This window comes from Gastrolobium bilobum, unplaced genomic scaffold (assembly GCF_033153095.1).
Source record: "Gastrolobium bilobum isolate Gb01-03AN ecotype WA unplaced genomic scaffold, APGP_CSIRO_Gbil_v1 utg34229, whole genome shotgun sequence".
NCBI classification, from domain to species: domain Eukaryota; kingdom Viridiplantae; phylum Streptophyta; class Magnoliopsida; order Fabales; family Fabaceae; genus Gastrolobium; species Gastrolobium bilobum.
Genome location: NW_026897186.1, coordinates 78989 through 105811, shown reverse-complemented (window position 1 = coordinate 105811; position 26823 = coordinate 78989). Strand labels below are relative to the sequence as shown.

At 36.7% G+C, this 26823-nt stretch overlaps 3 protein-coding genes across 3 annotated transcripts; 2 read left to right on the top strand and 1 right to left on the bottom strand.

Moving 5' to 3' along the window:
• Nucleotides 1–877: 877 nt before the first annotated feature.
• Nucleotides 878–5478, top strand: LOC133304785 (uncharacterized). Its single transcript, XM_061504847.1, has 8 exons — nt 878–1104; nt 1186–1378; nt 1874–1974; nt 2648–2744; nt 3139–3356; nt 3495–3537; nt 4391–4650; nt 4829–5478. The coding sequence occupies exons 1-8, from the start codon at nt 920–922 to the stop codon at nt 5211–5213; spliced, it is 1482 nt and encodes a 493-aa protein (XP_061360831.1). The 5' UTR covers nt 878–919; the 3' UTR covers nt 5214–5478.
• A 2403-nt stretch (nt 5479–7881) lies between these two features.
• On the top strand, nt 7882–9918 carry LOC133304780 (AP2-like ethylene-responsive transcription factor BBM1). Its single transcript, XM_061504842.1, has 8 exons — nt 7882–8186; nt 8284–8366; nt 8525–8533; nt 8617–8705; nt 8802–8875; nt 9082–9132; nt 9223–9299; nt 9443–9918. The coding sequence occupies exons 1-8, from the start codon at nt 7882–7884 to the stop codon at nt 9916–9918; spliced, it is 1164 nt and encodes a 387-aa protein (XP_061360826.1).
• Nucleotides 9919–12176: 2258 nt separating this feature from the next.
• Nucleotides 12177–14450, bottom strand: LOC133304786 (uncharacterized). Its single transcript, XM_061504848.1, has one exon. The coding sequence runs from the start codon at nt 14330–14332 to the stop codon at nt 12299–12301; it is 2034 nt and encodes a 677-aa protein (XP_061360832.1). The 5' UTR covers nt 14333–14450; the 3' UTR covers nt 12177–12298.
• Nucleotides 14451–26823: the final 12373 nt, after the last annotated feature.

The window sequence follows — 26823 nt, the reverse complement described above, 5'->3', positions numbered from 1 at the left end:
ATCATGCGGTGGATGGAATGTATGCCTCCTGACCCCATTTTTTTGAAGAATTCTCTCCTTCAGTTCATTGCATGTAGTGCCCACTTTGATTTTCATCGTTTTTGTTTTTCCTTCAAATCGGACACCGTTCGGACCTTCAAAATGCCTCCCATTGTAGTAAATAACTATAGGAACCATGTTTGGACTTGAACTCATCTTTCACACAAAAATTAGATCTAGGTTTTGGGTTTGGAGGTTGGTTCGGACTTTTGAGCACAAAATGGGAGTGTGGAGATGTAATCTCAATGTCCCACCAAGATTCAGCTTTCTGAAATGATGAGATGAAATATGTGTGATGTTTCGGATTAGAGAGGGTAAGAGAGAGATTTGGGGTTTCAAAAACCCTATACCTCGCAACAATGGCCGAAACCCATACATATTGGGGTTTCTGGACGCGATTTACCCGGGTACACTGATCCATACCCGGGTAAATAATTCAACCATTTTCCCAGATTCAAGAACTCTACCCGGGTACACTCCTACATACTCGGGTAGATAAAAAATTTTCAAAAAATTACCCGGGTAGGTAATGGTGTACCCGGGTAGGCTTCGTGGTCAACGGTCAAACATGGACAGATTGGTGTTATGTTTGTTGGGGAGGGTAAATTTTCGAAATAATTTTGAATGAAGGGCAATTTGATAATTAATTATTAATTAAGGATCGTAAGGGTCCTAACTTTTTCACTTATCCCTACAAATTATAATTTTCTGGCACGAAAAAATTTATCCGCACCCTAATGTCATTATCGTGTTGTCTACAAAAAAAATAAAAAAATGTCATTATCGTGTCAATGTTCCGGTTTACTTTTCTTCACCCATCAAAAGAATGCACCTTAGTTTAAGCTTCAGTCCCAAATTTCACTTTTAGGGTTTGTAAATAATGGCCGGTTCATCACCGTCGCAGTCGCCGGCGACGAAGGAAACCACCATATCCGATCTGGACGAGGACACCATAGCTCACTGCGCCGCCTACATGAACCTCCGCGACGTTTGCAATTTGGCGATGACATCCACCTCTCTCAAACGCCTCGCATATTCCGATTCCATTTGGCAACACTTCTTCAGGTTCCTTTTCTATTCTATTCTCGACAAATCATTTTTCTTCTTCTTCCTCTAATAATCGAATTGAAATTCAAAATCTCTTAGGGAGCATTGGCATCAACAAATACCTTCTTCACATTCGAGTGGAACTAGTAGAAAAGCGAGGGAACTGTATCTGACCAGGCACACCGAGTTGCAACAGTTCAAGTTCCTTGACCCATTTTCTCTTGACTTTTTTCCACACGTTGAACCTATAAACCATTTGCTCCTTCACAAAAATCGGATTTTCTTCGCACAGGTATATATATATTATTATAATGATGCAAAGTTACCGCCTTTTTTTATATCTTTTTCTTCTGTGATTATTTCAAGTGGGTTGAAAATTTTGTAGTTGTAGCCTATGCGGACACCGTTAATTCTATAAAATGTTAAATTTCGACACGTTTTAATATTAAATAATATTTTTTATTTATGTAGTGTATATTATATTTAACATTCAATAATTTAACCAAAAAATGAAGCTAAACTTATAATAGCCATCAATTTTGCAAAGAAACATAAGATATCTTAAATATTTTAATTAAATTCAATAAAATAATAATCCTAATCCAACAAATCTAATAGTTAGAACTAACACATCCTTTGAACCTTATTTTGAGTCTCTACCATGCATGTTGGAGTGTCGAAGTGTCGGTACACGTCAGGTTTTCGAAGTGTCTAGGTTGTAGCCACTTGAACGTTTTTCTAATACTTACTTCTTCACATTTTCGCTCTGCTGATTGGTGTTGACCAGGGTTCACTTGTAGGAATGATAAATTTGGATGGCTATCAGAAGGGGACAGATCATTTTGTCCACACGTTAAGTGATCATAGAGCAAGAATCACCTCTATGAGGTAATCCATGTCCCATTTTTTGTATTTTATTTTTTTCATTTGCTCATTACAAATTCAAATTCTCATTTTTATTGCATCGGTTATCTCTCCTTGCTTTCATTCTTTTAAATTTGATGCCACGGATGCTGTCATATGCATTAAAGTAGTTCAATTTTTATTTTATTTTAAGTGCCAATAGATAAAAGAACCCATCATACCCCAAAATTAATAACTGCGGACCAATTAGACAAAGCTTTGAAGTTTAACAATACACATAGTTTAACAAAACCTACTGATGATGTTTTCCTATTATATGATCATTGGTTTACAGCTAATGGTAATAAGTTTGATCAATTGTTTTGATTCATGAAAAGGGTCCTTTTGTCAAGGAAGTAAATGGCTCTACAGGCATACATATGTGTAAACTAAAAATTCAAGTTTTTTCAATATCCATAAGAAATTATGATTTCTGGCCTAATAATTAGAAATTACATTTATTTTGTAAGGTTGGAGCGAAAGATTAATAGTATAAGGCCCTGCTCTTCGGTTGCTTGTTGGCTAGTACCAACATTCCTGGAATTATTGTCTGTTGTTTTTAGTTTCATAAGTCAAACATCTTTTCCACCTATAAAGTAAAATTCCATGGATTTTAGGGTAAATTGACGTAATCTGAACTAAAATAATCAAACTGCAGATTATTTTCCCTTAATGGATTCTCTTTACTTCGAGGCAACACAGCAGAAGTTTTGGTTACCTCAAGCTGTGATCACTCCATACGTCTGTGGTGGAAGGTATTGCTTTAAGCAACATTATATGAGGCCACCATGTCTACATACACATTCTTAATCCTGTTTTTCACCAGCATGTTTATCCCTCTTTCTTTGTGGGATTAAAAGTAAATAAAAATAAATATCCGAAGTTTTTTCATGTTACTATTCAATTTTCTATTGCTTTTGTGGTATTTCTAGTATGTTAAGGATTCTACCCTGCAAAAAAAACAAAGAAGAAAAGAAGATTGGTGTGCTCATTCATATGCGCTTGCTCCTTGAAAGCTCTATTTACTTTTGACAATTTTCTCTTGGAAGCACTTTTGCAAGGTGTACCTTTGACATTATTGAGGCATGACATTGTGTATATCATGTCTATATCTCTTATGCTGAGTTTGTTTTCATCCTTGCCTTGTAGGGTTCTTGCCTGCGATGCTGGAGAGGTCACAATGGTCCAGTGTTGTCACTATCAAACAAATTATTGGGAGAGGATAGCTGCAAAGTATTGGCAAGTGGAGGAGAAGATTGTACTGTACGACTATGGTCTCTTAGCTCAAGTGGCAAGCGGGGACGGCATGCTTTAAAGGCTACACTCTATGGGCATGAAAAACCTGTAAATTTGATGTCAGTTGCTGGGTATGAGTTGCTCTGTTGAAATATTCACTATTACTTGACTGTCCTTTCACCACTGTTATGTTAGGATAATGAAGTACAGGTGTCCGCAGCAGTCATCTTCAATTATAATGATAGATCCTTTGTGTCCTCATTTTTCAGGCACAAAACTTCGCTTTTGGTGACCATGTCTAGAGATTCTAAGGTTCTCCTTGTATTCCTGTCTTTTTTGCTGTCACGTTAATTTAATTGTCTATCGACTTGATTTTTGAATATTTTCACTTATTCTTTCTCAAGTACCTTGGTTTCCTAAAGGATGACCCTAACATGCTTTAATAGTTTCTTAAATTTGTTGAGTATTTACTACATAGTGTATACGGTAATAGTCAACAAGTTGTATGCAATTATAGGTGCAATGTTATATTCTGTAAAAACTAGAAAGGAAAATTGAGTTTCCGTGAATTTCATAAGCCAACCGAGATCTAGAGTATTTTCATCCTTAGGTGCTAATTACTATCTAAACTCTTTGAACATTTTTTCCTGTCCAGTATTGAAGCATTATTTACATGCAATATAATTTTTGGCTTCAAATTATTCCCACAGGAATATATTTCTTCCGCTTCAATGCTTCGGTGAAGTCCTATATTTAGAAACTTTAAATTCTGCCGTAACCATTTCAGAAAAACGACAAAGTTCATCCAAATGTTGTTCAATGCTGTTTTAGCTATTGGTTACTGATCAGGCTTTGCTAAAATGTTATGTCTGTTAACAATTTCAGTTTTAATTTGGTCCATCTTCACCGTGAGATTTTTTACAGTTTACACTAGCAGTTAACAAAAAAGTGACGCATCATTATAGTAACTAAGGTTAGGTTTTTAACATACAATGTAAGTTTTTTGCAGCTTTTTTTTTTTTTTTTTTTTTAAAGTGCACATTTTTTTCACTAGATGATGTTGTTCACTAATAGTGTAAAATTTTTTACACTGACAATAGAAGTTAAATCTAATAATTATCTCAAAACTTGGGTTACTCTTTTACAATTATGGAGCTTCTAATAGGTGAGGGTTTGGGATACAAGTACGACTACATCATCTGCTGTTCGTTCGTCCTTTTGTGTGGGAATGACTTCTTTTCCTGGTGCACCTGTAAACATGAAATGCTATGAATCGCTATTGTATGTGGCAGCTGGTTCCTCTGTCACTGCAGTTGATCTAAGGACAATGCAGAAAGTTATCACTGCCGCTGTGCATCAATCAAAGCTGTATTCATTTGATGTTGTCCCTTCAAAGTCTTTAATCTGCACCGGCGGTGATGACAGGTATGACTATGAGAAAAGAAACTAAAGATATTTTTCCTAATCATCTAAATTAATGAATTACTCTTGTCCATTGGTTTTTTTACTGGGTAAGAAATGGCTAAATCTTAGTGAAATATCATGTTATCTTTAGTTGTTCTTTTAGAATGGATGAGCACTGACCAAAACTACAATGCTGCAGAGCAATGTTGTGGGATATTAGGAAAAATCAAGAATCATTAACACCAAAACCGATAGCTGAGTTGGATGGACATTGTGGACCAGTAACATTATTGCACATGGATCCATACAAAATAGTTACTGGGGGCCCTGATGATGAATGCGTTAATGTATGGGAAGTTGACACTGGTGTACAAACAAATTCCTTGCCTTGCTTTAATGGCTTATCTGGCTGTAATGCCATGGCTGTAGATGGATCTAGAGTCACCACTGCTACTTATTCTCAAGATCTGACTGTTTTGCGCTTTAGGGACTACCACAATGCTAAAAATCCTCTTACGAAACTAGAAAGTGAACCATCTTCAAAATTTTGGGATTCTCTGTCTGATGGTAACAGCAATGACTGATGATCTTGATGGCTCCCAAAATTGTATAGATCATTTTGTTTTTTTTCAGTTGATTGGTTAGAAGGTTGGTTTTCTATGAGATCCTTATATTTAAGGCCTATCCTAAAATGCATATATTGTTGGGGCAGTGAGGGTGGATATTTTGCTTAACCCAACCCTGCCCCGTACCCTCAGATCAAAACCTAAAGAGTATTTATATGATGTATTTATATATGGGTTATGTTTATCTCATTTTACATGGGATAAACAACTCTTACACACACAAAAAGAGGTTGGATTTCATTACTCTTTTTTCTCTCTCCTCTTACCTGTGGGTCCCACTTATACTTTTATTTCTACAACATAAGGTAATTTTTTTCTTACAACATAAGAAAAATATATCCCTTTATAAATATGTTAAATATAAATTTATACAATAATTTAAGGGGAAATGTTTCTTCCGTCGTAGGAGCTATAGTTATATTCAGTATCTTTAAAATTACGTTATTTTGGGATTGAGAAAATTAATAAAAGATATTTTAGGAATTATTTGTTTGTTGTTATATGAATTTTATTAGAACATGCTTCATTAATTCCCCCAACTTGCAAAATGATGTAGTTTTGGTGTTACTAGAGATAATTTGATGTCTTGTGGAAGGAGAAACAATAAACCCGTAATTTAAATATAAAATCTATATTGTTACCGAAAAAGTATATATATAAAATCCATATAATAATCAATCATAATTTTAGAATTGATGTAGTGTTTCGAATAAAATAAAAGAAATTTTCATGATAAATATTAAGTTTGATAATTTACATATCACCCCCCCTAAAGAGCATCTGTGCATTTAGTTTGAAAATTTTTAAATTTGAAATATCTGGGTTACATATTATGATATTATGTCTTCACTCTAGAGTGGGGCAGATAAAATCATTGACCTATTTACACCCAATGAAATATTGCAGCACTAAGTAGTAATTCATATTGCTGCTTGACACAATGCATGCATATTACATTATATACGGGTGGGGATTGGTTTTCTTCAACTAATGTACACAATTCAGAACCACAAACGACCTCTATAAGATCCGCATTTTTAGAAGGAGAATAAGATCAGAGCTAGTTTATTACCACAGCAGATATATTAATATAAGTGAAGCAATTACTTCATCAATATTTTAGGCTCAAAAATCAGGTCTTGAAGTATAAGACTTCAACAGAAAATTGGCTTTTGATTACTTTAAAATAAACTAGTCAATAGACATAGGATTGATCTAAATGCAAATAAGGACATGTACATAACAATGACAAGTTCCCAGCTATTAAGTAATATATAAACAAGATGAATGAATATCATCATATGTGCTTTTAAAAATTTGGAAATGCCGTCCATTTCTTTCCCAAGATAAGATTATATCTTGGCCAATGATGAATCCAAGAAAACATTAATGCACAAAAGCATATGCTTTTTAGTAAAGTTCTCTCAAAACAAAACCCATCTTCTCTCGGGCCTTTTTGCTCACAAACAAAATGCAAAAAATCAATGTGGATCATTCCTGTCTGCAACGAATCAAACACTTTTTTTTTTTTAATAACAAATTCGTTTGACTCGGTCAACCTTTAACATCAATTTTAGAACTTTGTATTCCCCTTTTAAAAGAGAGATTATATAGTACATTAAGTAAAGAAATCAACATGGTGAAATCCCTATGCGAAGATCACTATGACAACGAAATTTTTTTAAGTAATTTTTTTACTTCAAGACTACTATCCAGGAGACATGGCGTAAATGAGAAATATTCAGCTATATTTAAATTATGATAATTTTGACTACTTTGCATTTATTCTGTGGCACTATGATGAATAACATTATAGGGCTACCAATAAGCTAATATGCGCACGCTTCAATTATTATATTTTAGAAGAGTTAATTGTGATGTGAATTTAAACACATCATTTATTTATGGGTTCATGGTTTCTCCCATCCGAGGAGATAAATTTATCTTCAACAACTTCTAAACTAACAATCTCTAAACTATGTTATTTTGAAGGTTGAAGAATTAATGAAAGGTGTTTTGATAAAATTTAAATAACAAAAACAAGTAAATTTTTTAAAATATCCTTCCTTAATTTTCTCAATCCCCAAAACGACGTAATTTTGGGATTGTTGAGATAACTTTATTTCATGGCAGGAGAAACATTTTTTACTTCATTTATTTATATATTATCATGGTAGATTTTCTTCTAACTTTATTAAACATATGGACAAACACAACACTTGAGCACTTGTGTTTCTGCTTCACACAATTTTTTTTTTAATTTTATTGTTAACACTACATATAATTTTTTTTTTTTTTCTATATCTTTAACAACAATAAAAAACGAATTTTGATCTATTTTTTGTATTGAAATAAAAAGTAGATTTCAAGCTTAAAAAGCCCACTTTAAAAACATGCATAATTTTCTAGATTTGCTTCCTGGGGTTGCCTTGAGACCTCATATTTTGAAATGGCAGCATTACGTTAATCTTGGATTTTGGCTGGCACACAGGATAAGTTTATCCTCAAACTTCCCCGTAATCATCGTCCCCTTGTTTTTGACTTCAATCATATGATTAGTAAAAACAAAAACATAATAAGGTTAAAACAAGTACGTATCCATAAGCATACATAAATTACACACACTATGTCAAGGGAAAGTGAGAAGGAAAAAAGTTTATCTAAGAAGATAAAGCAGAATATAACAATAAAAGAAATGGAAATGGTGATAAAGAATGAAGATAACACGAGCAGGAGGTGCATGTCCATGGCAGAAGGTGAGTTTCAACTATCTCGGTGTGCCAAGAGACAAAGAAGAGAGCCTGCAGCAGCTGCACTTAAATATGAGGATAACCAAGATCAGAAGCAACAGTTACTGCCACAGCAACAAGTTGATCAAAATTCTACTACAAGCCCAAAAAAGAGAAGTTCAAAATTTCGGGGTGTCAGCAGGTTGTAAAGATTGTTCTATAGTTTCAAATAGGAGCAAATCATCAATTTCAATTGTTCTGCTTCATTTGCTAATCTAAGTTGAACTGTGGATTAATAGACATAGATGGACGGGTCGATTTGAAGCTCACTTATGGGACAAGCTCTCTTGGAACATAACCCAAAAGAAGAAAGGGAAGCAAGGTTGGTTTCCTCCTCTCTTTTTTGGCTTTAACATCCACTGCTTTGTTGCTAACTTTTTCTTATTTGTTTATCTTTTCTATATCTTAACACATAAATGTGCTTTCATGTTCAAACTTTGCCTTTGGAACGTGGATTGGAATTGGTTATTGGACTAACAGTTTACCTTGGTGAGTGTAATTAAGCCAAGATTTTGCTTTGATGACTGTGTAAATCAATTATAAGAAGACAAATTATCTTTCAAATACCACAGGCGCTTATGGTGAAGAAGAATCAGCAGCTAGAGCATATGACTTAGCTGCACTTAAGTACTGGGGAACATCAACTTTAACCAATTTTCCGGTATGATGATAGTTATTGCCTATGAAATAATAATGATCTGTATCTTTACTTAATGCTTAAATGCAGATCATCTAATGCTCCTTATACTTCCAACAGATCACTGATTATGAAAAAGAGATAGAGATAATGCAGACTATGACAAAAGAGGAGTACTTGGCCACTTTAAGGAGGTAAGAGTAAGACTGGTGATCTTGACTTTGATCCCGATGGTGCAGTTACTTCCCCTCTTCTCCAGGTCCAGGGAAGTAACTGAAGGTTTATTCCTGTTAGTATGGTTTGCAATATATAAAATAAGATAGATGTCCATAAGACAGGTTTAGGAGCACTGCCATGGTCACTTCACCCATATATGACTATTTTTTTTTCTTTCTTACAGAAAGAGTAGTGGCTTTTCAAGAGGCTTATCAAAGTATAGGGGTGTCGCAAGGTGATACTCCTGATGGTGACTGGATGCTATGTGTATTCTAAATTGTGGTTGATAAAGATGAGTCACTAATACTTGGTTAATATATTGCAGGCACCACCACAATGGTAGATGGGAAGCAAGGATTGGGAGGGTTTTCGGAAACAAATATCTCTACCTTGGCACCTACAGTAAATTAAATCTCCATAGCCTATAATTGGAATACAAAACTAAACAAAAATATGCACACACACAAAAACATATATATGCTTCTTTCATTCACTAACCTCTCAAAAATCTAGTTGACCAAATCTATGTATCTTCCCCAACATAGGCACCCAAGAGGAAGCTGCTCGTGCTTATGACATAGCGGCCATTGAGTACAGAGGGATCCATGCTGTAACCAACTTCGATTTGAGTACTTACATAAGATGGTTAAATCCATCAAGAGGAACTATCTCAGAAGTAAAACTTGAATCAGAGGTAGTACCAGAGACTCAGACAGCGGCATCCCAATCTAACTATTCTCCAATAGAGGTGTCCAAATCCTTGGCCCTTCACAGTAGTACTTTCAATTCAGATTATCTGAATTATCCCCAAAAGCATGAAGTCTTTGAAAACAAAACATACCAAATCTCCAACACTAAGTCATCTTCTCCAACTGCACTTGGCCTCCTTCTCCGGTCTTCAATATTCAGAGAATTAGTTGAAAAGAATTTGAACATATCTGGAGATGAAACTGATGGTGAAGACACAACAGAACAACAGCCACAGATAGCTAGGGAAGATGAGTTGGCTGGGATCTTTTAAGATGGAATTGGGATATCCCCTTCCTGTGATCCCAAGATAACTTAGAAATGCAAGGGACATGCACACAATTTTTTGAACATTGCTAGACTTTAAAAGAGAAACGTCATCCCTGGAAATCAAGGTACACAAGTGCCAGAGGATCCACAGTACTAGAGTCGAGGCAAACATGTACATCAATAATAGTGAATTCCTATGAAACATTGAATTTCTTCTATGCGCAGATCTGAATTACTTTCAGTTTTGGACTTGAAAATAATGATCCACTTAGTTGTTAAAATAATAAGCTTGATTGCCCCGGAATATGTACATGGAAGCCATAGTTAACAAGATCTAGCCTGACAAGAAATCCCTGGCCGCTCACCTAAATCCCTTAATGATATGTTTTAGAGCTAACAACATCTCGTGTATGACATATTTTGAACCAGTAACATATAGTATGGTTTTTATTTGGCTTTGAAATTCATTATTTTTATTAATCATTCTATATTAACAAGCTAAACTGTATAGTGTTCTACGAGGAACAAAGTAGGCAGAGGAAAAAAAAAAGATTGGGGCATGGAAGAGAGAGATGAGAAATTAGATGGGGGGCTTTCTCTGATTCCCAGAAAGTTGCCCCTCAAATAATGTTATAAATTCCTAACGTTTGCATAACTGCATTTGAAGTGTAATGGGGACGACTAATAAAATATGTTGTTTTTGCATCCAGAAATAAAAAAAGGCATTGTTTTTAGTTTTAGTGAATGATTAAGCACAAGTTCAATGTTTCCGATGATAAAAACAAACAAGATTAGTGACAAGGAGAACAAGTTGCTATGCAGGGGACCGAGGCTCAAATGTTAACAGATACAATGAAGTTTATTCATAACATGAAAGGAATTCACAAGAAAGCAACTTTCTGTATTTTTTCCACCTTTGGCCATAAACCTATTACATCTTTCTATCACTTTAGACTTGAAGAGGTCCAAACGCCTGAAAGCCTTAAGCATGAAAATCTGAAGCATTGAATTGGACCACTCAACAATTCTGCACTAGCAGAACAAAATTCAATCATTTAATCTGAATCAAACATCAAGCACCGAGCTTGAAGGTGCAAAATTCAGGTCATTATTCACTAGAACACTGAACTAGTTACTTCCTAAGCAAATGCAAGCCAAACTTGTCCTTCACTAAAGCATCAAAATCGATGAACCATAAAACATTTGGAAATTTAAAGCATAAAAGATGCAGGCCAGGTGGATGATCATTTGTAATTAAATGTTGGATTACTATTTGAGCAACTTAAGGATGAATAATGTTTGTAGCATAAAGATTGTTAGCGCTACTTTAGCATGAACTCATTAACATTAAGGAGCAAGAAACCACAGATTTTCAAGTTCATCCAGCTTTACTTCTTCAAGATCATGGTCAAGACAATTATCTTCAATTGGTCAGCCAATTGGTGAAATTTGTCATATTAGATCAAGAGTGTAAAGTTATTGTTATTCCAGAACATGGAGAACAAGTTGGAAAAGAAATTCATGATACGTAACTTTTCATATGGAGTGGAGGAGTTCAAGGTCAACCTAAAAGCTAGAGCATGAGTTTTCTTCCAAGTGGAAGCTAAACAATGCAGGACAAACTGGGTCACTGATAATTAAATGTTTGGGTCGCTCTTTGGGATAGATATTGTAGATTAGTATTTTTAGTCACACTAGTGGAATGCCTGTACTGTTGTGCTACTGTAGCACAAATAGCGTCCATCTAATGTCGCTCAAGTAATGTGGCAGTGTTGACTAATACTTTCTTTGTATTTGTCAATTGTCCTATTATGTCTGTTAGTTGCGTTTTATTCAAATTACTTTAGACAACTATGATTAGAATAGATATATCAAATAGGTAGTTGGACAACCTAGGCAGAGGATGCACAGGAAAGATTTGCTTTTAATTAGAGTTCTATTCATAATAAAGGGCTTTTAGTGGCTGTTACAGATGATAGCTCAGATTTACTTAATAACAGAAGCTTTTCTCCTTTGTACCGTGTTGCTAACCAGAAAGCCAGCCCTCTTTGGCTGTGCTTTAGATCTCCTTGTCTATCCTTTTCTCTCCTATTACTCTAAAGTACAACAGATTTAATTCTAGAATTTCTACCCTGCTTGTGTTCTGCTAATACTGATATGCCACATACTAATGATCAACTCATGTCATAATACTGAAAAGGTAAGATAAACCCAAGAAAACAAACTGATAACGGAGTATGAACAAAGTAGGAAAATGGCAGGTTGAACTGGAGTTAATAACTCAAGCAATCTAAATACCAAGCTCATCAGCATACCTCTTGTACAATAATACATGTTTTGTGTTTTCTTAAAATCATACAAAATTCTGTCCTCCTGTAAGAGCATCAAAATTGCTTCCTTTTGTTTCTGAAAAGTTTATCCCGTTTTGCATAAACATAAGAGAGAGCAAGGAAAGCTGCAGCAGAAATTGAGACTGAAACCCAAGGAAAGGAAGGGTCCCTAAAGCACACAAGGGATGCCTCTATTTCTTGAGAGGCATGGTACACAATGGAGTGGATGGCATACAGATCATGATCAGAAGACCTCAAGTAAAACAAAGCCATCTCAAAATCCAGATGTGACAAAGCAGACACCGCTTTGTTCAGCTTGTACTTGAAAAGGTTCCATCTCTGGACAAACTCCACATGCTGCTTTTGCTTGAGCAGATTTCTGTCTCCACCGTGACTTTCTATGGACTGAAGAACATCTATAGCACTTGATATGCTGTAATTCAAGGATGTCAACAGAACATTTCTCCTTGCTGCATCTTTCTGCACAAAAGACAGAGTTGACATCTCTGAGAAAGGCCCGAAAGGAGTCTGCCCTATACTCCATGTGTAATCCACCAAAGTACTATTGTGTCTGGGGCTCCAAGACATATGGGTGGGCGACACTCCCCACATACTCTGCAGAATTGATCCAACAAGCGGCCGCACAAGTTCCCTCGTGTGCGTGAAGACATGCCGACCGTTGCAGCTATAATCACTAACAGTCTGCGTATTCTTAGTCCTAACCGCAATAACCATATCCTTGAAAGCAACAGACTGATGAAACCGATCCAGCTGCAGGAGCGTGCTGTAATCCAAGTCAAACACATACACGGGAACAACCCTACCAAAATCCTCCTCAGGCACACCAGCCACTTTCCTCAACTCGCCAGCCGAATCAGACAATATCTGATGCAGCCTCTTCGAATCCAAATACTCACTCACAATCAAAGTATAGTTATCAAACAGAAACCTCGAGGTATAGGAATTAATCGACCGCGAAACCGCAAAAGAACACACAGGGCATTCAGAATAACTAATCTCATAAGCCTTAAAACTCAAAGACTGATCACCCAACAACACCCCATTACTCTCATCCCTAAAACTCTTCTCAATTAACTCCCAATCCAAACCACTCGTGTCCTTACTCCCCTTCTCACCAGAATACACATGGATAAACTGAACAACCAAAGAATTCTCAAACGGCACAGGAATTCTCAAAGAAGGCACAAGAAAAACCTGGTAACTACTCCAAACCAAGGAAGCCAAATCCGCAACGAAAGCCTTCTGTGACTTGGGGCGTCCATGGAGTGCTGCCAGAGGGTGAAACTCCCCTCTGGGAAGCATGCCATCGCCGGAGATCGCCGGACCGTAATCCACCGGTCCGGCGCCCAAATCGATCCAAAAGTACCGTTCTTTCGCCGTCCACAGTGTCCCCAAGCATTTGGTGAAGCCGGCGGAGTCGTCGCCGGAGCCATATGAATAAGCATAGGGTTTGGAATTGGATTTTGAATTAGGCAAATTGATGAGGTAAAGATGAACCCCTTGGAGGGGTTTTGATTTTTCGAAGTGGTTTTGGATGACTTGGTCGATTGAGGAGAATGGAATTGAGAGAAGAGGGGATCGGAGAGAGGAAGGTGTGTTGAGAAGTTGGGAATTTAGGGTTTGTGAGAGTGTGGTAGCGAGTGAGGAAGAAGAAGGGTTGTGAGTGACGTCAAGGTGGAGGCTATGTGTGATTGAGAGTTGGTGGGATTGGTAATCGAAGGGTGTGATGACGTGGAAGTGGTGGGTGGCGGCGGCGGCGGCGGCGGCGGAGGAGAGGAAAGAGGAGAGGAGGGTGGAGGTGTCAGGTGGGAAGTCGCCGACGAGGTGGAGTGTGAGGGAGGAAATGAGGTGAGGGTTTGGGGAAGAGAGAGAGAGTGAGAGAGAAAGAGAGAGAGATTTCTTGATTGGTGATGGGAGAGAGAGGAAGGAGTCGTTGGAAGCTATGGGGTCTAAACGTGATTGCTGGGTTAGGAATGAGTCTAATCCTATGATTGGGGTGGCGGTGGCGACGGTGGTGGTGAGGAGCAATAGGAAGAGGAAGAGGGTGGTGGTGGTGGAGGAAAACATGGCAGTGATACGACGCCGGCGGCGGAGTTCAGGTGAGGCTTGGGTTTAAGTGTTTTATGGGTCCGAACTCCGAACCATTTGGGCGTAAAAATTGGGCTTTTTTGGGTTAGAGAGTGAAGAAGTGGTGTGGTGTGGTGTGTGCTGACTGGCATTGGCATAGCAGTGATGTATAGGTAAATAGTAAGTCAACTAAGCTGGTTAAGATTAGAGAGGTGGAATCAACTATGCAAAGTTCAGGTTTTGGGATACTATGACGGGCATAACTTTTTAATATTATATTTTTGAATTAATGAAAACAAAAGAGATTGAGGAAAGCAATATAAGATGTCAGGGAAGAATGATTTTTATGTAACATGAATTAAGTTATTTCTTATAACTTCAAAATCATGTTATTTTGGGATTTGAAAAAAAAAATGCATGATATTTAATTTTTTTTTTCCTTATTTCATAAATTCTATTAAAATATGCAACATTTTTTCAATCCCAAAATGATATCATTTTTGGGTTACAAGAGATAATTTTATCTCCATTTATAGGAGAAATGTTAATCAGTTAATAACAATAATGAAAAACAACATATGAATAACCCACTATTGAGTATGAAGTTATTGTGAATGAACGCATAGTAAAAAAATCACAATAAATAGCATTAAGAAGATTTCAAAGAGAAAGGAGATGAGTTATTTTTAATTATGTGGTATATCTACAACAGTTTAAATCTGAGTTGGCTATACAAGATGACCTGGTTACATTTTCACAAGCCATGAATAGTGATGACGTTGACAAATGATTAGATGTCATGAAAGATGAGTTGAAATCTATGAAACAAAATCAGATTTGAAACCTTGATGAATTACTACAAGGCTATAAGAAGTTGGTTGTAAGTGAGTTTTTAAGACTAAACATGACTCTCATGGTAACTTAGAACGCTACAAAGCCAAGTTAGTTGCAAAGGGTTTTACTTAAAAATATGGCATTAATTATAAAGAAATATTCTCACCAGTTTCCAAGAAAAACTCTCTAAGAATCATAGTGGCATTGGTGGCTCTTGTAATTTAGAATTATACTAAATGGATGTGAAAACTACTTTCTAAATGAGAATTTATAAGAAGGTGTGTACACGAATCAATTGATGGGGTTCATAGAAATGGGTTATAGCTCCCAAAACTGGAGAGCTATCTTGTGTATTTTATTATTGATTTCCCCACTTTTGGTTGTTTATTTTGTCATTTAGAACCAAGTTTGCCTTCAGGAGCACTTTAGTGTAATTTGCGCCGGAGCAATTTGTATTTCTAAGAACTAGGGCTTGACTGGCTATAAAATGGATAATTTTAATTACTTTCGGGCTTAATGTACTATTTTGCATTTCAAAGGGCCCAATGACCATTTGAGGAAGCCCAATTCAGATATAAAGCAAACTTGGAAGAAAAAAAAAGAAAGAAAAGATAAAAAGGAGACAATAAGAAAAATTACATAAAAAGTAGCATGAGAGAGAAGAAATTGTTTGTTGTACCATTGTCCTTGTATGAAAAAGTGACATCACAGCTGGAAAAGCACATAACAAGCAGAGAGGAAGATTGCACCACATTTTGCAGCACAAAAATACTCAAATTTCACTAAAAGAAGGAGGAAAAGAAGCTCAGACGAGGTAGGGTTGAGCAAGAAGGGAGCACGTCCTCTATTTTGAGTATGATCTGGACTATTGAATTCAATCAATGGCCAAGATTAGTTTGAGGAGGACTTATCACCTATAAATATAGAATGAGACACTACTTTTAGAAGCTTTTGGAAAACGACTCATAGTCTTCCTTGGTGTCTCCTCTGTTTTCAAGTTTTTTATTTTCTTTTTGCAAATAGGTTTTCATTATGCTCCTTAGTATGAGTTAAGTCTGTTTAGTAGGTAAATGGGAAGTAGAAGTATCTCTCTTAGTCGTAGGTTGAACTTATTATGTAAATGTATTCTTATTAATGGAATTTGTCTTGTTCCTTGTTTTAACGTTCTTGGTGATGGTATAATCAAGGGAAATCTTAGGGTATTCGCTTTCAGAGAAAAAAAATCTAAAAGTAAGGAGCATTGTTATGTGTAAATTGCTTTGAATAGCAGCCACTTCAGCCAACTTTGGAGAAGAACGTAGCACAATTCCCCGGGGTCTTAATTTAATAGAACTCCTAATGTAGTTTGAAGCAAAAACATTTTGTATAGACCACTTTGGGCAGCAAAATTTGGTGATGGAGGAATCAGTCTCCAAGGCCATCAAGAGTACCAGGAGCTTATATCGTTCTTGGGAGTATATGGAGTTTTAGAAACGACCAAGATGGCAAAAATACCAACCCGAGCCTACGTCTTTTATCTTGAGTCAAAGTTATTTTTATTTTTCATTTGTTCCTTGTTATTATTCGACAATTATCAAAATTTCCAAAAGCATTTATTCTTTATTTGCTCTCTATTTTCTGTTACTATGCGTAACTTGCAATCTTTTCCCATACTTTATTCTCTCTATTTTCTGCTTTACTCTCGACTCCAATGTTTTTCCAAATTCTTCCAAGGTAAAGTTCAACTAAGTTTATGGGTTAAACCCAGTTCTTAGTCATTTCAGAATTGTTGACTTTGTTCAATCGAGTTGGTGAAAGCACTTATTAGCTAACCTTAGGCTATGAACAAATTGGTTCCTTGAGGCAAATTGTTCTTTACTTTCTGTTTGCTCTCAACTAACTTGTTTTCTTGACTATATTTCTTTTTAACATAACTTTTACAACTTTTCCCCGATGACGATAATCTGGGGCTTATAAAATCCATGTATTACTTGATGTATGCACTTGTACAGTTTAGGTAGATTTTCTCTTTAGATATACACTTGCTCCTCATACATAAAACTTTCTCCTCATATTTTCTCTCACTTAACCTCGAGCAGATCTCGGCACAACCATGGGAAAAGAGCACAACGTGTGCAAACTTAAGAAATCAATATACGGACTTAAACAAGTTTCAAGACAATAGTACCTTAAGTTAAATTATACCATTGTTTTCTTTGTATTTAAAGAAAACACAATTGATCGATGTATATATCTAAAGGTTAGTGGGAGCAAGTTTATATTATTTATATGTTGATGATTTCTTGCTTGCAAAAAATAATTTTGGTCTTTTAAATTAGACTAAGAAGTTTCTCTCTAGTAACTTTGAAGTGAAAGATTTGGGTGAGGCTAGGGGTGGCAATTTTTAACACGGCCCACAAACACGACATGAAAATTCATGTTCGAGTTGGCAAAAATTGACCTGAAAATATTCGTGTTGTGTCATGTGTTGATCCGCAAACCCAATTGACCCGTATTAATTTTCTTACAGGTTATTCGTGACGTGTCCTAAACAGCTTATTTGTGTCTTATTATGTTGTGTCAACTAGGGGTGTTCATCTTTCGATCCAAACCGATTCAAACCGCGATAATCGAACTGAAAAATCGATAACCAAATTAATCAAAAATCAAAAAACTGAAAACTGAAACGCATATTTTAATTGGATTGGATCGGTTTTTGGTTTGGTTAGTGAAAATCGATCCAAACCGATCCAATGAATGCCTGAAATCTTGCTATTTTGCAGACTTAGAATCTTGGTTGTTATTGATAGCAAACTACCTTGTTTTAGTTTTTTATTATCTATTACTCTATTTTAACTTTTCATGAATTTTAATACTTGAATTTTTCAGTGGTTTATAACTTTGTATGACTTTTATTTTGATATAGATAGTGATTTGTATGGCTAAAATTTTAGACTTTTTGAAAAATTAAAAACCGATCCAATCAAACCGAATAAAATTTGATTGGATTGGATCAAATTTGAAAAAAATAAACCGAATAGACGATTAAATGATCAAACCGAAGGATTTGATCAGATAATATTTGCTTCAAATCCGATCCTATTCAGTCCGCGAACACTCCTAGTGTCAACCTACATAATGATTAACATAATTTATGATTGACAGGTTATTCATGTCATGTTATGTCGTGTCAACCCGCAAAATAAGTGAGTCATGTTTGTGTCAAAGGTTTTAACCCGATTTCAAATTTGTATCGTGTTTGTGTTGAGTGTAATATTTGTGTCGAAATCATGTCAGATCATGTCGACCCGAATTGCCACCTCTAGGTGAGACAACCTATATGATTGAGATAGAAATATTTCATGATAGATTACAAGGATTGTTGGGTTTGTCTTAGAACGCATATATTGATAAAGTTTTAGAGAGATTCAAAATGAAAAATTGCTCATAATCTTCAATTCTAATTCAGAAAGGAAACAAATTTAGTCTCATACAATATCATAAGAATGTATTGGAATGGAAAGAAATTCCATATGCATCACTTGTTTGGAGCTTAATGTATGCTAAGACTTGTATAGGCTCAGATATAAACTTTGTAGTTGGAATGTTAGGGAGATACTAGAATGATTGTGGAATCAATCATTGAAAAGATACAAAGAAAGTTCCTAGATAATTGTAAGGCACTAAAGATCGCATGCTTACTTATTGGAGGTCTAACAACCTTGAAGTGATTGGGTACACAGACTCTGACTTTGTCGGATGTATGGATACAAGAAAAACCACTTTTGACTTCTTATATCTTTTAGCTGGAGGAGCTATATCTTGGAAAAGTCTGAAGCAGTCTGTAATTGTTGCATCCATTATGAAACCAAAATTTGTGGCATGCTTTGATGCCATGGTTCAGGATAAATGGCCATAAAATTTTATTTTGGGACTTAGATTGGTCGACAATATTGATAAGCTATTGGAAATTTATTATGATAATTCTGCTGCAATCTTCTTTTCTAAAAACAGTTACTATTCAAAAGGTGCTAAGCATATAGTATTGAAATACTTTGTTGTTAAAGAAGAGGTTCAGAAACATAGTGTTTATAGAGCATGTTAGCATCGGATCCTATATTACTTGATTTCTTGACGAAGAGATTGTCACCCAAGACGTTTATTGGTCATTTATATAGTATAAGCATTATGTCAACTAAGGAATGTTGATCATTGTTGTAATTATTGACTATTGGCACTTTGAATTCAATAAATGTATAAGTTTTTTTTTAAAATTATCATGTTTTTAAATTTATGTATACATGCATGTATGAACAGTTATATTGAAATACAAGATTGTTCTTAATGAAGACATTATTGTATTATTTTGGGACATAATGTATACTTCCATGAAAGTACCATGATAGAAAGAAGAGCTAATATAATTGTACATAGAAGGAACTATGCCAACTTGATAGCATAGAACCTTCATGACTCTTATTGGTTTTATTTCTAATCATGATTTATGATGAAGTCAAGTACGAGACCTTTCTGCCTTATGAATGCACATTAATATTGATTTCTATCAAATTGTGAAGTGACACTTTACGACATAAGCCAAGTGGGAGAATGTAAGACCTACATGTGTCTCATGTATAACGTTAATGTTAATTTTGATGTAATAAGTAGAAGGCATGAAGGTAATTTGGCTAAAGGTATAGGAAGTTGTGAAGTTATGTAATTGCTTGATGGGAGAAGTTATAGCCTTATGGGATGATAAATGGAGCAATTATCTCTTAAATAATATGAAAAAATATATCATAAAAGTTTTAAAAGACAGCATATTCATTCAATCTTTACCCATGAAACTTAGTCTCTCATATCCATCAAGAAGAATGTGAAAGAACACTAGGGAGAAGACAAAGAAACATTTTTCTTAATCAAAAATATATCATTTAATTTTTTAAGAATATGAATTCTCAAGATCCTTTGTGTTCTTTTATGATGAACCCTAAGGAAGGTGACTCAACTTATGTTAACATTAGCAATATATCTATTAATAAATTAGAAAATATGGAAATGTTTAAACTCATTTTACGATGTTTTAAATGGTAAAAAATGGCAACATATTCGCCAAATTTGAGAACATAGTGGCCTTTTGTTTTATTAGGAAAATAATTACTAATACTGAGATCTTTTGTATATAATAAAGAAAAGATTACAACACTGTTCACGTATGACATAAAACGAATTCTGTTTCTTTTTTCTCTGTAATAGTTAGAGTCTTCTAACACCCTTATGCTCTCTCTAGTTTCTTTGACTCTCTCGGTGTAGCTTCCTCTAACCCATAGCAATGACATTCCTCCAGTTGTTGCGGTCACAGAGAAATCATTTAACTAACTCGGGTTTGTCACTCATTCTATTCTTTCTCTTTTTCTTGTGGGTTTTTACCCAAAAAGTTTCAAACTTTGATTCTTTTTCTGAATATATATCTTCATTTCCATGCTTAAGCATATCATTGTTGGGCTACATCCTCTCAACATGCTGCCAACTCCTTGACTCGTTGGTTGTCACAAAGATCCGGTTTCTCACTAATTCTATTATTTCTCTTTTTCCTGTGTGTTTTTACCCAAAAAAGTTTTAAACTTTGAAGGATCACTTCCATTCATTTTTTGAATGTATACATTCTTTTCTATGCTTTAGCGTATAATTGTTTTACTTCTTATTGGCCGTCACAGAGCTCAGACTTTTCATCTCTCTCTCTTTTATTTATTTTTACCGAAAAAAGTTTTAAACTTTGAAGGATCACTTCCATTCTTTTTCTGAATGTATACCTTCTTCGTTGACTCGTTGGCCATCACAGAGCTCAGGTTTCTCATCTCTTTTTTGTGTGTGATTTTTTACCCAAAAAAGTTTTAAACTTTGAAGGATCACTTCCATTCTTTTTTCTGAATGTATATCTTCTTTTCTATGCTTCACCATTCTTTTTCTAAATGTATACCTTCTTTTCTATGCTTTAGCTTATCATTGTTTTACGTCATTGACTCGTTGGCGGCAAGCTAACGCTGCATCCTCCTCCAAACGTGATCTTCCTGGAAAAAGATGGGTGTCTGAAGGCCCAACTATGGAGGTAGATAAAAAGATTATTAATGGGCCTCGCAGTGCAGGAGAATCCGAAGGTGACGAGGAAACTGTCCTGATTTATCAAGGTCCATACTCACAATTTAATCGGAACGGAAAACTTTTGCTTCACTCGACTTTCTTAATCTCAGTAGGTCATATCCTGAGATCCTATGATATGGATATCATCGTGGGCTGTGCACTGGCATCACGATATTATTTTTTGCTTTTTCTACTGTTTTATTACGTTCAAAACCTCAAGTGGCAGCCGGGTTCGAAGAGCTTTAAGGTGGAGAGGACGTCCTGGCTCCCCATTTTAAACACTATCAAGTTTTCCGATATTCAATCACCAGTAACCAATGGGCCGCCTTTCGTGACATTTAAACCTCATGGGAGATCTTACTTTGTGGAGGCAGCACAATGCCCCAAGGTATGAGAAGTTGTGAAGTTATGTAATTGCTTGATGGGAGAAGTTATAGCCTTATAGGATGATGAATGGAGTAATTATCTCATAAATAATATGGAAAAATATATCATAAAAGTTTTAAAAGATTGTATATTCATTCAATCTTTACACATGAAAGTTAGTCTCTCATATCCATCAAGAAGAGTGTGTAAGAATAGTAGGATGATGAATGAAGCAATTATCTCTTAAATAATATGGAAAAATATATCAAAAAAGTTTTAAAAGACTGTATATTCATTCAATCTTTACGCATGAAAGTTAGTCTCTCATATCTGCTTGTTCGAACCGAGAGCTGCTCAGGGATATTTTTAAGGAGCAATAATACAGAGTGATAATCGAGATTGCAAACAGGAGCAATCTACTCTGACGGAGAGCAACCCTCTTCAACTATACGCAAGCGTACGTGTCAAGCAATACAGGGTGTTGTTAGCCCCAGATTTATCGTCCTCAGGGAGCAGTTGTGAAGAAGGAATCGTTCAGGGAAACTTAATTCTTAGAGAAATGAAAGGAAAGTAGTTATTCTCAACCAAGCTTCACAAGGAGCAATCTCTAGCCAGCTAGATAAACAGTGTTAACCATTCTGAACTAGATGAGAGCAGTGAATAACTTAGCATAGTCATCGAATATCAAGGCATCAAATTGAAGTAACTCAAAAGAAATTAGTGAAGTGATTATAAAAGCAGCAATAGATAAGCACAATTTGGTTGTCGTGAAGAAAGTTATAACAAAAGTTTGATGTGAGATTGAGTTTAGAAAGAGTTAAGTAGGTGTTTCGGATTCCATATTTTCATCCCTTTGGTTAACCCTGCTTGGTAGCATATTTTAAAAATGGATTCTGCTCCTTTCGTCGTTTTGCCACAAGTAAGTAAAAGAGCAAGGCCTTACTCTCCACATTACTCCGTAGAACTTAGGGTTAAATGCAAGGAAACCATGCTGCCTTCTCAAAAGAGCCTGGATTCACATGGCAGTGCTCTCCATTCCAGGTGTTCCTCCCTCCTTTCTTCAGGCTGAACTACCCCAAGATCTTAAGACTACTCTGCACGCCCTTGTCAGTGTTTCATCGACCAAGTGGTCCCGGGATGAGGTTGCCAGCCCAAAGGGTTTCACAGAATCAAAATATTAAACCAAAGAACAGCTCAAAATTCATTCATAAAATATGTGTTCCTTACAAAGTTATCCTAAGACAAAAGGGATTACTTCTATGGAACCCTCACCTACTTAGAGGAAGTTAGCTCCTAGCGAGCATTACAAAAGAAAAATATCAGGATAAATAAATGGAAAGCCCTCGAATGGTGTCCCGATCCCTTCTCATGAAGGTTGATTCTTCCTTTTATAAAGTTCTTCTGTCAGATCCTCATCGTCCCTTTCATCAAGGGCTGTGCCTTCTTCAAATCCTCTCCAATAGCCGGTCTGCTTTCTGCCAGCTCAGCTCTGCATGGCAGTGGTCCCCCTTGCTTTTGGTGCTTTTTCTCGGGTGAGAATTTCGGAATCAGGGAGACACCTCCACCTTCTCTGCTGTGGCTGACGTTGAGGCTTCTGATTGCTGCCTTTTACTGCTTTTGTACTGTAGCAGGCTTTTATGCCCCCTCCTGCGCAGCATTCTTCCTTCTTTTCCTTAATGTGTGGGCCCTTCTGTTAGGTCTCAGGTTTCCTGATCAAAACAAATCAACCTAATAATCATATGTGAAAAAGATAATGTCAATTTGCTCCAGGCCTACTCTAATTCCCATTTCAAGTATTGCTCTGGTCCACTTTTCAAGACAATTGCTCTTCATGGAAAAAGAAGGTTAAAGAGAGTGATTTGTGACCAAAACAGGGGTTTTGTGAAGTGATATATACTTAATGGACCTCAACTTTTGAGTACCATCAATACCCCAAAACTAAACATTACTCGTCCCGAGTAATCCCGCACTACTTACAACCTTCTTGTGTTAGGTTAATGCTCCTCGAGACTACTGATGAAAAGTTAGACATGACTTCTTCCATTGCTTCATTGGAGCACCCATCTGACTTGTAAGGTTCACCAGCTTTATTCAGTGTGTGTGTCCTCTTTCACTCTTTCAGTCAGTTTCTCACCGAGTTGCTTCAGGAATGAGCTCTTTGCTTAATTTCTTCTCTTGCTTCTTAGCTCCCCCCTTTTTTCTCAGGTCTTTTGGCTGGAAGTCAACTACCCTTGTCTTTGCATAGGGCTGACCTTCAACAGTGTGCTCTTTGAGCGGCTCTTGCTCCTAACTTTTGATGACTTGGGCCCTTTGGGCGAAATTTGGGAACAAATGAGCTGACCTTTTTTTTATGTGTAGCCCATTGCAGACCCTTGGATCAAAGGGGCCAGTAGGAGCAGCCCAACTAGAATTTGGGCTCAAATAGAGGAATCAAATTCTAAGTAATGGTTGCTCCCTGTCTTCTATCTTTGGGATCAGGTTGCTCAAGAGCAACCCCAAAACTAGCTTCCTACCATGGTTAGCACAATAAAACTTTTTTTTCTTAAACATGAATAACATAAACATAAAAATAAATCTGGGTTGTCTCCCAGTAGCGCTTCGTTTATAGTCCTAGCTCGACTTGTTTCCCCCTTGTTCAAACTTCAACTGGGTCAGTGAGATGAGAAGTCAGCTCCTCATGCTCATTGGTCCCCCTGTTGTATTTTTTTAGTCTGTGTCCATTTACTCTGTACGTTGCTCCAGATGTCTCATGAGCAATGGTAAATGCTCCATTGGGAGTGCTTCAGTGATCTCATAAGGACCTTCCCATCTTGATTTCAACTTTCCAGGAAACAATTTCAATCTGGATCGATATAACAGCACCTTGTCCCCAACTCCTAGTTCCTTCTTGATCAGCTTTTTATCGTGCCACCTTTTCATCTGCTCCTTGTAGAGGTTGGCGTTTTCATATGCCTCGCTTCGGAATTCTTCCAATTTAACCAATTGAAGCAACCTCTTTTCCCCAGCCATTCTGGTGTCCATGTTCAGCAAAGTGATCGCCAAGAATGCTTTGTGTTGGAGTTCCAAAGGCAAATGGCAAGCCTTTCCGAATACCAATTTGTAGGGGGAGCAACCAATAGGCGTACGGTAAGCTGTTCGATACGCCCATAGGGAGTCATCCGGTTTGTTGGACCAATCCTGTCTACCTGGGTTCACCACCTTTTCCAGGATCCTTTTTATTTCCCAGTTCAGCACTAAATTGCTTTTGACACATCTTTCCAATACCTGTTCAAGGTTATTAAGACAAGTAGGAAAAGAGCAGCCAATAACAGAAAAATCATCCATGAAAATCTCTACTGCTTCTCCTACTAAATCAGTGAATAAAGTAAACATGCATCTTTGAAAAGTTGCAGGGGCATTACACAGCCCAAATGGCATTCTTCTGAATGCAAAAGTCCCAAATGGACATGTAAAAGTGGTTTTGTGTTGGTCTTCAGGAGCAACCGAGATTTGGTTGTATCCAGAATACCCATCCAAGAAACAAAAGAATTCTTTTCCAGCCAGATGATCCAGCATTTGGTCAATAAAAGGGAGGGTAAAATGATCCTTACGGGTCGCATTATTCAACTTTCTATAGTCTTGACAAATCCTCCACCCAGTTATCTTTTTGGTGGCTATTAATTCATGTTTTTCATTTTCAACTACAGTGATGCCACCCTTTTTGGAACACATTGCACAGGGGCAACCCATTTGTTGTCAGAGATAGGATAGATTATACCTGCATCAAGCCATTTGATGATTTCCATTCTTACCACCTCTTTCATATTGGGGTTCAGCCTCCTTTGATGCTCCACAGATGAGCTGTCAGGATCTTGGAGCAAAATTTTATGCATGCAGATTGTTGGCTAATTCCCTTTATATCAGCCATGGTCCAACCGATTGCTCCTCTGTAGTCGTTAAGCTTCTGTGTGAGCTGAAGTTCCCGTTCATGGGTTAGTAAAGAAGAAATAATCACAGGGAGAGTGTTTTCTTTACCCAAATAAATATACTTCAGGTGTTCAGGTAAAGGCTTTAACTCCAAGGTAGGCGATTGCTCTACTGAGGGAAAATTTGGTCTTTGCTCTTGCTCCGATCGGTTCAAGGATTCGAAGATCCTTTCTTTCTTGTCCCCAGTATGAATGGAATTAATGGACGCAAGGTATTCCTCCAATTCGTCAAAGTCCTTCATGCCTATTTCTGACTGCAACTGCTTCTGCTGTTCTTCTCTTATGATCAAGTCAAGAGTTGAAATGCTAGAGCATTCCTCAGTGCTATCTTCATCAAACTTCATTGCTTTCATGACATTGAACTTCACCTTCTCTCCATTTACACTCATGGATAGTTCGCCTTTTCTGACGTTTATGACAGCATCACCAGTGGCCAGGAATGGTCTGCCCAGAATTATTGGAACTTCTTGGTCTGCTTCAAAATTCAAGATGATGAAGTCAGCTGGTAGAATGAACTTGTCTACTTGGACAAGGACATTCTCGATTTTTCCTTCTGGCTTGGCTATGGATCGGTCTGCAAGCTGAAGAGTGACTGTGGTTGGTCTTGCTGCTCCTATGTCAAGCTGTTTGAAGATAGAAGCTGGCATTAAATTTACACTCGAGCCCAGATCACAAAGTGCTCGACCAAGGTAGTTCTTCCCAACTGTACACGGGATGGTGAATATTCCAAGGTCCTTCAGTTTGGGAGGAATCTTAGTCAGGTATTTGCATGATTCTTCAGTGAGCGCTACAGTCTCAAATTCCTCAATCCTTCTTTTTTTTGACAAAATGTCCTTCATAAATTTTGCATACGAAGGCATTTGTTCCAGAGCCTCCACCAGAGGGACATTTATGTGAAGCTGTTTCAACAAGTCTAAAAACTTGCTAAACTGCCTATCTTCATGTTGTTATTTTAACCTCTGTGGAAAAGGAGGCTCAATTGGTTCACTTTTCCTTTTGCATGGTGGAACATAAGTTGGGACTGAAACTGGTTCATTGTCTTTCATTGCTCCAACATCTGCTCCAGATGTTGTGGCAACTGGTGTGACTTCAGTGAGATCATCGTTCTGGACCTTCTCCCTTGATTCTGTCTGAGCTTCAAGGGGTTGATGGTCAGTAGCTTTCTCAACTCCTTCTTTCATAGGTTGTCTTGGTAGTTCGCGTTTA